Source organism: Aedes aegypti, chromosome 3, assembly GCF_002204515.2.
Source record: "Aedes aegypti strain LVP_AGWG chromosome 3, AaegL5.0 Primary Assembly, whole genome shotgun sequence".
Lineage (NCBI taxonomy): Eukaryota > Metazoa > Arthropoda > Insecta > Diptera > Culicidae > Aedes > Aedes aegypti.
In genome coordinates, this window is record NC_035109.1 from 51,212,518 (window position 1) to 51,224,941 (window position 12,424).

Here is a 12,424-nt window from a genome sequence, read left to right on the forward strand (position 1 = left end):
TCTGGGATCTTTGGGCTTGGTTCAGTCTCACGACACACTTCAGTATCGGCTGTGATTTGCTCGGTAGGCTTCTGCTCGCTCGGTCCTCTTGAACTGATAGCTTCAACTGCAGATGAATCCCTTGGCTCAACCATATTTGTTTCGGTCTCTTCTGAGTTTTCACAGGCCAACCAATCTTCTATTATTTCGACGTCTTCAAACCCTATGAAGAAAAAAAAAACAATAAGAATAAATGAATTGGAAAAATGGACACAGTTACTTACAGATTCCTAGCGCCACTCGACAATTCACCGGAAAATTTCATCGATGTTCCAAGCAATGTTTTCGCTGGCTGGAAACTTTTTTCGGTAGCCATCTTTGTTTCCACTGTGTGATTCGAGATGCGAACGAGTTCAAAGGCTTCACATACTATAAATGTGACTCAAATGACATGTATGCATTACACAAATTAAAGGTATTTGATTAAAATGTGATAAATAAATGGTACAAATAAAATTAATGAAAGGGCAAAATTAAGCAACGTATGTGCAAATGCACCTGTTTTTAAGGGGACGGTTTTCTTAAGTGTATAGAAACAAACAAATTTATTGGTTGAATCTAGCAATCTTTTAGTTGTATAATGTGGGTTGCTTTTTCATTTTTCTTTTGTTTCATGAATGAAATAATCAAAGGAAGGAGAAGTTTCAAATGTTTATTTTTGTTCAAATATCCAGAATTACAATGCATTTTATCGTCAGACCGTCCAAAATGCGCAGCGATCTTTGCATAGCATTTCATGCAAGATAATGGGTGGAAAACATCAAAACCTGTGTGGAAAACAATGTTGTTGTAGCTTGGTTTGATAAAGAATTTCATTATAATTTATAACCTACTTTTTTAGACGTAAGTCGCATATATCAAGCGAAGTCACAAAACCATTGTGGAGGCTGGCATCCATTGTCCATTATCTGAAAACAGATTATACAATCAACTAAAGCTGGATCACTCAATAAAAAAATAATAATATGCATCACTTACCGTACAAAACCTCATGAAAAGAGTAACAGATCAAAATAATTACTACTAGTAGCACTGTAAATTTTCCAATTTAACTATAACTTCCAACAAGAAAAAGTAAAATGGAGTTGTCCACCGCACAGCAATTCAAGGCCCAAATGCAATGATAGCGGAACGGCAACGGAAAGCGGAACCGGTTCGCCAGCATGAACTATAATTTGCTTGTCGATTCAGTGTTGGCTCACTTTCATCCATTGACAGCTCAGTCGAGATGGTGTGATTCTTGCTGGCGAACCGGTTCCGCATTCCGTTGCCGTTCCGCTATCATTGCGTTTGGGCCTTCAGTTTGATATTGAATATTGTTTGAATCTACCTAATGTTTTAATTTGATTCTCAGATATCTGAACAAAAACAAACAACCTAAATAATGGAAGAAATAAACTATAACTTATTTGACATAAACTAATAAATTGGTTTGAAACTACCAAAATCACTGTTAGTTTTTACTAAAACCTAAGATTGGAACAACCATTTTATTAGTTAATTTCCAATGCATTCTCCAGTTTGAAACAATCATACTTGGACCTGAAAACAACCAAATTTTTAGTTTGAAATTCTACCAAAAAATTGGTTGTTTCAAACTGGACTGATTTTTCTCCGTGAATTGTATTTGAATCCACATTTCCGTTTTATCGACAATCGTCCATTGCTTTCCCATAACTGGACTTTCCATAACGGAAAAAGTTGACGCAGTAAATATGTTGGATGCCAACGACGGCAGTGTTTTCATGCTGCAAATTTTCATAATAACAATCTTATGCGTTTTTCACACTAGGTACATCTATGTGAATCATAAGGCGGCTTAATGGGATTGATATACATTAATTGTGTATAACTTACTTCGCAATTGTGGTTTCCATTGAGCTAATATGAAATACATAACAGCCTTATGAAATATGGTATCATTAATGGAATTATTCATTAGAACAATGGAGATCATAAGGCGCGCAATGACATTTGTATACCCTCATTATGTTCTCCTATTTTCTCGATTATGGTTATCATAGCAATGGTATGAAATCCATATTAGCCTTCTGAAATCGGCTTTTATAGATTTTTCAATGCTTCATAAGGGAAAATTTATGAAATTCGTTAATTAATTTACCTGAGTGTACCATGGATTCGGTACATTAGGGTAGATGTACCAATAGTGGAGCTATTAAGCACGATTGAACTTCATATAACCGCCTAAATTCATGAAGCGCAATTAATGTACATGTTAATGTTGTAACGCAGAGGTTCCCAAACTTTCTTAGATCATGGCGCCCTTGGCAATTCTCTGGAAACGGCGCGGCGCACCGGAGCTAAAATCTGAAGGCTGAGGACATTCTTATACATGAGATACCTTTTTTGTATTTATCTATACCAGAAGTATAATACTTTCAATATAGACAGAACAACACTAAAATAATTGGATGGAGGATTATTCGGGTGTTTTATGTATTTTGGACAGTGCGTTACGCGTATATAATTTGGCCACTTCCATTTGATTTTGCCGTGGATGGCCAAATTATATTCGCATAACGATCTTTCTAAAATACTTTGATCACCTTAATTAAAACTATAAACACAAAGTGATGTTCGCTGCAATTTATAGACATTTTGTGTCCTTTTCTAAGCACAACTTCCAAAGTTATCTTTGAAACCAAAAATGTGTTTAGTTTTTAATGCCAATTTTCAAACGATATTGGGATCAGGGCCTTCAAATGTCAATGAATATCAATTCAAATGATATTCGTAATTTGTAAATTTCATCGCCCTTTGAAAAAAAAGTGGACCTGACTTTATCATTTTGATGTTCGATTACTGTAGTTGCCAATGCTTTCCAAAGTAAAATCTCCAATAGAAAGTGTAAACATAAATTTTCTTTGACATTTTTTGACTCTGATTGGAATACTCCAATTTCTTCGCACATTTACTCACACAAATATGCTGTTGCAAATAAAATGTGAACTCGTGAAACTTCTGTTCTAGTAAGTGAGTATTTTGCTACATTAATCCTTAGGGATAAATGGAATTTTTACAAACAAATTACAATCAATGCCTAAACGCCAAAAATTTTTTAGAAACTTATAAATTGTGCGAGGAGAGGAATGGGATAAAAAAAACGTGATAGAGAAGCTTCAGTTCTCAAAACTCAAATAAAAAATAAGATTGGACATTTAACGTATAATAAATTGGAAAGCAAGTCTTCAAAAATTAGTATTTTCTGAGCTGTAAATGTTTAATTAAATTTTCATTTTTTTGCTCCTCTTGGTAACATCTCTGTTTTTTTATTCCTTTGTAGCATTTTACATATTACATTAATATAAATATAATACATATAACATTTTACATATACATACGTATACATTTTATCAACAATTACGATGACAAACCTAACAATCTGAGCAAAACTAGTCTTAATTGCTGTGTTTTGAGTCAATCAAATAAATATAGTCAACCTAATTGCATCCAACAGTTTAATGCTTCCAGTGGACCATTTTGTCTCTTGCAAGAAGCACCACTTTAGACAACGGACCAGCACTCAACGCTCTGTTGACACAATCGGAAAACATTCCTTATGAAAAGTTTTCCGGATGAAGTGGGAATCGAAGTATCATTGCTCAGCACAATGCTTGACGACACTGTGCGGTAGGCCTTAAATTCTAAAAACGAGTTCAAAAGTTCTCAACAATGAATGTTCCAATGACAGTCGATGAAAACAGATATAATTTGTTTAAAAGTCGTCGAAGAACGGTTTTCTTTAAACGAGTCTGACCAGTACTTATTTTCTCGAAAATTTGAGAGGTTTTCTAAGATAATGGGAAGATATCAAATTTAATCATGAGTTAACTTGCGGCGCCCCTGAAGAAGTGCTACGGCGCACCAGGGCGCCGCGGCGCACAGTTTGGGAAGTACTGTTGTAACGGAAAGTAACGAGCATTGACTTAATGAGAAAAATGATTCCATCGCAGTAATCCACGGCATGTCAGTGAAAAATAATACCTCCACTATGGACCAATGCACGAGTTCACTATTTGACGTTTGAGCGGTGCCGTGTTATTTACGTAACCATAGCAACAAGTGAATTCGGCACCGCTCAAACGTCAAATTAGTGAACTCGTGCATCGGTCCATTGGTACACTGTTCCTTTAGTTGCGGTATATATTTAATTTGTGTTCCTATAGTTGCGGTATCCGTTGTTTTCTTATGGGATCCTCCACTATAGGAACACTTTACCGCAACTATTGGTACAAGTAAGAAAAGAGTTTTGACAATTTTAGTGATATTTCATCAGTTTTAAAGCAATTTGAACGGTGTTTTCAGCTATTTCGTGTATCAACAAGCTAATACGTCGATTGGCAGTGTCGGTTCTGTGAATAGTGTAATAAAATCAATGAAAACGGTACTACCGCAACTATAGGAACACCCACAACTAAGGGAACGCTTACCCTATACAACAAAATTTGTTTGCGTGTAGCTTTTGTCATCAATCGAGCTTTGAGAGTGTCGACCCAGTGAGAACAGTGCACGGAGACGGAATTCAACTCAATTTTGGGTTGTTTCAACGCAATTCCGTAGTTGAGCCCAATAACTCAATTTTGGCTAAATTTCCAAGGTCCCCACTAGGTAGTTTGGCTTTAATTCCATTAGAAAAATATACTCAATTTTGGGTTGATTTAACGCAAATTTGAGTTCTTTCGACCCAAACATAAGAAAAGTTGCATTTACCCAAATTTGGCTTATTGGGCCAAAGTACCCCCATTGGATAGATGCAGCTCTCTCTATTTTTAACAACATTCGTGTGGGAGAAAGAGAAAACCGAGAGATTTTGGGTTGAAACTATACCTAATTTTGGGTAAACTAAACTCAAAAATTAGGTAAAAATATTTCTCCGTGTGGCAAACAAAATGTATAACTAAGCCCTTTACCGCAGTAGTGGTGAGTGCAACGTAACAAAACAGTCGCACATTCGCGTCATGACTTCTCACGTGACGTGTCTTGCTGAGGAGAAATTTATACTAGCATTGGGCTTATCATGAAATAAAATCGATATTTAAGATTATGACTACATTGATTTTTCTCATTATGAGCTAAAATGCTAAAATTTTGAATACACATGAATATACTATTTAAGTTCATATTAAAGATATTGTTATCAAATCTCGTCTTAAAAGCCGTTGGTAACCGAGTGTGTAGCTTGACACAGACAAACAGACGTCAACTGTTTTTTTTGGTTCGCGTTTGACGTAATTTTTTATGGGTATGAGTATTAGCCTGGGACACGGTTACATGAAAAATTTAGATTCTCGCTCCAGTTCACTTTTTAGATTGCATTTAGGTCCCATAACAACTGTGCAAAATTTCAGCTCGATCGGAGAAACTATATTTTAGCGCCAGCCGTTCAAAGTTTGTATGGGATTTACTATGGGAGAACTTACTTTTGCAAAGAAAAATCGCCGGAGGTTGCCCATTGACCTCTATAAAAATTCCGAATACAGATCTCGATAGGTATTTCTACGATGAACAACATTGCCGAAGACCGCAAATCAATCCGATGCTTGTAAAAAAAGTTATTGAGCATAGACTTTTCGGAAATTTTGGCTGATTTTGTTATTATTGTTATTCTTTTACGTGTAAATCAACGTCGCCTTGCCAACAGGTTTTCATTCAATAACTTTTTTCACAAGTGTCGGATTGTTTCGCGGTCTTCGGCAATATTCTTCATCATAAAAATACCTATCGAGGTCTGTATTCAGAATTTTTATAGAGGTCAATGAGCGACCTCTGGCGATTTTTCTATGCAAAAGTAAGTTTTCCCATAGTAAATCCCATAGAAACTTTGAACGGCTGGCGTTAAAATATAGTTTCTCCGATCGAGCTGAAATTTTGCACAGTTGTTATGGGTCCTAAATGCAATCCAAAAAGTGGACTGGAGCGAGAATCTAAATTTTGTCCCACACTAATGAGTATGGACAGAGTAAAAATCGAATAACCACGGAGTGTTCGCCCAATCCTACTTCATCGCAACAAAGCTCCGCGTCGTCGCCAGATGCGAATGAGTGACTTCCATTCGTGGTTCGCGTTCGTGGCGGGGTAGACGTCGTTGATTCGACTTTTTCTTCGTAATCAGTACCGAAACGAAAACAGTGCAACGGGTGCGATAACAGGCACGTACTAATCGATAAATCGCGGTCGCTATCTAATCTCAACTCGCAATGGAGTCCTCGGAACGACATTGAAGGTCTAACCGCGAAATTTAAGTGCTCTTCTTTTGAGGGGGAACAAAAGCTGCCCCTTTCTAAAATAGGGAGAAAGCGACGCAGAAGTGTGTAGTGCGACATAGTGAGTGGCTCTCCTCTCGCGTGTGCGATTTTTCCCCTTTCCGCTCACGCTTTTCCTAGTGGTCAATAATAAACAGACCGGGAGTGAGGGCGTGATTTTGTGTGTGTGTGTGTTGTTATTATTGGTTTGCTGCCCGAAACTGGCGATGGACTAAGCGGAACTCGATTGATGACCACTTGATGATGACCGGCGGCTTGATTAGGATTTTCCTGTCGAAAGCCTGGAAGGAAAAGCAACGGCACCCGGTGCGGAATGTGCTGAATACGCTGTTTCCGGTGGTGGTCATCGCACTGTACGCCTTCAGTCGGTCCGGATTTCAACGGGGCGGTGCGATTCAAGGGAGTGCCGATAATACACCAGTGCAGCTGTCCCGGGTTTCGTCGCAGGTAAGGTTTGTTTATTGCATTGCGAGAATTAGGGTGTCCTCGAAAAAATCAATGTACGAAAACGAAATATCTTCGTGCTCGATCCTAGAACAAAAAATAAAATATAAGAAGCTTCAGAATCATTTTCGAAACTTAAATTTTGAATCTTCTGCAGAGCATTCTTTCTGGTATTAGAACAGCTAGTCCATAATGGTACAGCATAGAACATGACTGGCTTGATAATTTTATTGAAGATCAAAAGCTTGTTCTTACGACAAAATTTTGATTTCCTGTTAATAAGTGAATATAGAGACATTTAATATATTTGTTACATTTGGCTTGAATGCCTGCAATGTGATTTCTGAATGTTAAATCTTTATCAAGCATTAGCCCTAGTTACTTAACTTGATCAGACCAATTTATTGGAGCCCCTCTCATTGTGACAATATGTCTAGTTGAATGTTTCAAAAAAAGAGCTTTCGGTTTATGTGGGAACATTATAATTTGAGTTTTAGAAGAATTAGGTGACATCTTACATTTTTGCAAGTATGAAGAAAAAATATCCTAACTTTTTTGCAATCGACTACAGATGACACGCAGACTTCGTCCTTTGGCGAAGAGGCCTGTGTCATCTGCAAACAACGATTTTTGACATCCCTGAGGTAACTCAGGTAAGTCAGATGTGAAAATATAGTATAATATTGGTCCCAAAATGCTGCCTTGAGGAACACCAGCTCTTACAGGAAGTCTTTCAGACCTGGAGTTCTGATAATTAACCTGAAGTGTACGATTTGACAGATAACTTTGAATTATTCTAACAAAGTATGTTGGAAAATCATTTTTTTTTAATTTTACGATCAAACCTTCATACCAAACACTGTCGAATGCTTTTTCTATGTCTAGAAGAGCAAGACCAGTAGAATAGCCTTCAGATTTGTTGGAACGTTGTTGTTTGGAATTTTCGTTGATGTGGACCATCATTCTGTTCAAAATGACCTATTCAAAAAGTTTACTGATGGAGGAAAGCATTTGGATGATAGCTAGAATCTTCTGAATTGGATGATAGCTTCTGATTGGATGATAGCTAGAAGCTTCTGCAGAACTTTTGCCTGTTTTGAAAATTGGTACAACCTTGGCATTTTTCCATTTGTCAGGAAAATATGCCAACTGAAAACATTTGTTAAATATATCAACTAGGAATGAAAAAATACATTCTGGAAATTTCTTGATGAGGATGTTGAAAATTCCATCATCGCCAGGAGCTTTCATATTTTTGATTTTTTTAATAATAGTTATCACTTCTTCCAAATCAGTCTCCCAGGCATTTTCGAAAACGTTCTCTTGATTGAGAATGTTTTCGAAGTCCTGAGTAACTTGATTTTCTATTGGACTAGTAAGTTCTAAATAAAAATTGTGTGCGCTTTCAAACTGCATAGCAAGTTTTTGAGCTTTTTCACAATTAATAATAATTTGTTTTCCTCTTGTAATTCCGGTATTGCCTTTTGAGGTTTTTTTTTTCAAAATTTTAGATAATTTCCAAAAGGGCTTAGAGCCAGGGTCCAATTTAAAAATTTTATTTTCTTTCTTAATTGTGGATTTTTTTTATTTTTTTTCTGCAAATCCTAATTTTCATAGCAGGATCGCGAGTTCGTTGAAATTGCCTTCTCCTCACGTTTTTAAGACGGATCAAGAGTTTAAGATCATCGTCTATAATCACGGATTCAAATTTTACTTCACATTTTGGAATTGCAATCCTTCTGGCTTCAACAATGGGATTTGTTAAAGTTTCAAGACCATTGTCAATATCAAGTTTAGTTTGGAATGAAATGTTAACATCAAGATTAGAGTCAATATGCGTTTCATATATATTCCAGTCGGCTCGAAAATAATTGAAAGTGGAGCTGATAGGATTGAGAACCGCTTCATGGGATGTTTGAAATGTAACAGGGACATGATCAGAATCAAAATCAGCATGAGTACACGGAGAAAAAAGTTTGTTAAAATCAAACAAAATCTAGTTAATTTCAAACAAAATTCAACTTTGAATATTGCACAAACAAAATATTAGTTTGCGATAACATTGTCACTTGGTTGAAACAATTTAAATTATTAGGTTGATTTTTTTGCGAGAAATAAATTAAATTCAACAATTTCTTGTTTGCAACAACCAACATTTTGGTTGTTCCGTTTGACAGTTCACGAAACAACCAACTCTTTAGGTTGTTTCAAACTAGAAACTTTAGTTTGAATATAACATTTCTTAGATCGCAACAAACAAATTTGTTGTTTAAATCAAACAATCGTTTTGTTGTAAATGAGGTTTGGTTTTTCTGTTTTTTTTTTGTTTCATAAATAGTAGTACAGTAGTACAAGTACATGATGTGTATTTTTAGAAAAATGATGTACAATTACAAATGATCATTATTGTTCAATTGAACCTTGTTGCGAAGCATTGTTTGTCAGGAGCCTTCATTAGCCGAGTGGTTAGAGTACACGGCTACAAAGTAAAGCCATGCTGAAGGTGTCTGGGTTCGATTTCCGGGCGGTCCAGGATCTTTTCGTAGTGGAAATTTCCTTGACTACCTTGGGCATGGAGTACATCGTACTTGCCACGAATACGAATGTGAAAATGACAACTTTGGCAAAGAAAGCTCTCGGTTAATTAACTGTGGAAGTGCTCACTGCACACTGAGCTGAGATGCAAGCTTTGTCCAAGTGAAAACGTAAAGCCTGCAAGGAGAAGAAGATGGTTGTCTATTATCTGAAAATAGATAAATTAATGAACTAGAGTTGGGCCACCCAATAAATTCAAATCAAATCAAATGAAAAAAAAAGATTAATATGCATCACTTACCGTACAAAACCTCTTGGAAGAGTTGTCAGGTCAAATAATCTCCACTAGCACAGTCTTTATATTTCCCACAATCAACATAATTCCAAAACTAGAACAAGCAAGATGGAGTGGCCTTTCGTAGTTTCGTTTTTCAAACAAAATATCAGTTTAATTTAATATTGAAAATTACTTGAATCTACCTGAAGTTTTAGTTTGAATTTCAGATATATAAACAAGAGTAAACAATCTAATAAATGGTACGAACAAACTAAAGCTTAATTGACATAAACAAATAAATTGGTTTGTAACTACCAGAATTATTGTTAGATTTAACAAAATCCCAAGTTAGAAACAACTGTTTTATTGTTTCATTTTCAATGCAATCATTAGTTTGAAACAATCACACGCAGACCTAAGAACAAACAATATTCTAGTTTGAAATTCAACCAACAAATTGGTTGTTTCAAATTCTGCTGATTTTTCTCCGTGTAACTAATTGGCTACAAAGATGACTAGTCGATTAAGACCAAGTCAATCGTAGACGGATTTCTAGAAGAGGAAAAACATGTAGGGCTATCAGGATATTCAATTGAGAAATATCCTGGAGAGCACTCATCAAATAAAATTCTGCCATGACCGATGTTTGGCATTAAAGTCACCAATGACAAAAAAATTTGACTTATTGCGAGTCAATTTTCGCAAGTCAGTTTGGAGCAAATTAACTTGCTGTCCAGATCATTGAAAAAGCAAATAGGCAGGTATAAAAGTATATTTACCAAGCTGTGTTTCAACAGAAAAGTTTCAAAAACATTAGTTTCAAATGACGAAAACAGTTGATGTTTTATACGCCTATGAATGATGATTGCTACACCCCCACATGCACCATCAAGTCGATCATTACGATAAACAAAAAAGTTAGGATTCCTTTTGAGTTTAGATCCAGGTTTTCAATACGTTTAGGTAATAACTGCTATATGCACGTTATTAACTGTAAGGAAATTAAACAGCTCGTCCTCTTTACCATTCAAAGAACGAGCATTCCAATTTAAAATATTTAAATTATTATTTGGATCCATTAGAAAAAAGTAATCGAATAACAATTTGTTTAGTAAATTTTACACCAACTTGGACTGCTTCAGTCATAGTGGTGGCTTTGAACATTGCATCAATCATTAGATTCAATTGTTCAGTTAGAAAATTAAAATCAGAGGCAGACATATCACTTGAAGTGGGTACATTATCTGATGATTTCCCATTAGAATTTTCGGTAGACGAAAAAGCGGAGTAGGAGTTACCTGTGGCGATAGGGTTTTTTTTTTTTTCATTTGATTTGAAACAAGTAGAATGGGTACTCGTAGTACGAATAGGGGAGGAGTTTAAATTACCTGCTACGATATCGGCAAAGGATTTTCCGTGGGTAGATACATTCGAAATTGAATGATTCGAACGGCTCCCCGACGGATTAAAATTAGTTTGTGAATGAGCATGAGTATGATCTTCCTGATGGGTACCGTAAAATGGGGTAAAGTTGATCACTTTCGAGCGATTCTGTTCTGTAACTCCTAGTAGCATGCATGCATTATTATCCATATATTTTTAAAACATGTACTGGTTGGATATCTATTGAATCATACAAACAAAATTTCGACGAAATGTTCATTTAACTACAAAAATATATTTTAAAAATCAAAAAGTGGAGTTTTTGATTCCGGGGTGAAGTTGATCAATTATTGCGATAAGTTTCCTAAAATAAATAGATATGCTATTCACTAAATTTGGGGTTGCTGAATCTGGATCAACTCTCAAAAATCTTACAACTCAATGATATATCGGTCAATTTTAAATTCGAATATTGTAAATTACAAAACACACCATATTAAACGCCTAAATGTATGCAATTTTCTTTGAGATTAACAACTCGTGCGCAAAAAAATACATTTTTTACTCAGAAAATGATTGTTTATTCACAATGCAAAATCAAAACTGGATTCACAGAACATATCTGGAATGTATGAAACAGTTTATTTAAATGGTGTCTTTATATTGCCTTGTCAATAGTCGATTGTTTGGAGAAGAACCCTTCAACAGTTCATCAAACATTTCATAAAAAATCTGTTTTTCCATGGTATAATTATCTTGAATGTCATACCGAACATAGGAACATCAATAGCAGCCATCAGGTAATACGACGTCAAAGAAATTGTGCTAATTGAATTCGAATCATAGCTCTCTTGTCAGTTTGTACATGTGGGTACGTGAATGATCAACTTCTCCCCACTGATCAACTACACCCCGAATTACGGTATGATCCATGATCAAGCGATTTTAACTGAAAAATGAGCATTGTTCGATACTCTACCAGGCAAATTCCGAAAACGACCGTTATCGTAACGGATATTATCTTTCATCTGCCTGGCACGAGCCTCAAAGACTCTCTTGCGCGAAGGGCAAGACCAATAATTTGACTTATGATTGCCCTTGCAACTGGCGCATAAGAACTTATCGGTATCTTCCTTCACTGGACAGACATCCTTGGCGTGAGAACAACCTCCGCAAATCATGCATTTAGCATCCACGCGACAATTTTTTGTATCATGACCCCACTTTTGGCACCGACGGCACTGAGTGGAGTTCTGGTAATTTCCTCCAGGTTTCTGGAAATGTTCCCACGTCACACGAACATCGAACATAAGTTTTGCTTTTTCTAAAGCTTTAATATTATTTAGTTCTTTTTGTTAAAGTGAACTAAATAATATTCTTGGGAAACGAATGACAGATTGGGTTCTCTTTTTCATAATGATTACTTGGACTGGGGAGTAATCCCAGTGAATCATTCATTCCA

General features: G+C 35.9%; 1 protein-coding gene and 1 long non-coding RNA gene across 2 annotated transcripts in view; one reads left to right on the forward strand and one right to left on the reverse strand.

Moving 5' to 3' along the window:
* Window positions 1-768: 768 nt before the first annotated feature.
* Window positions 769-1,172, reverse strand: LOC110678965. Its single transcript, XR_002502095.1, has 3 exons — window positions 1,018-1,172; window positions 873-947; window positions 769-806 (listed from the first exon to the last, which is right to left on the reverse strand). It is a non-coding gene; the product is annotated as an uncharacterized LOC110678965 (long non-coding RNA).
* A 4,914-nt stretch (window positions 1,173-6,086) lies between these two features.
* LOC5565019 (ATP-binding cassette sub-family A member 1) overlaps window positions 6,087-12,424 on the forward strand; it is a 60,786-nt gene continuing 54,448 nt past the window's right edge. Inside the window, exon 1 of the mRNA XM_021853017.1 lies at window positions 6,087-6,770. Within this exon, the coding sequence (XP_021708709.1) occupies window positions 6,564-6,770 (207 nt within the window). The 5' untranslated portion in view covers window positions 6,087-6,563. The remainder of the gene's footprint in view (window positions 6,771-12,424) is intronic.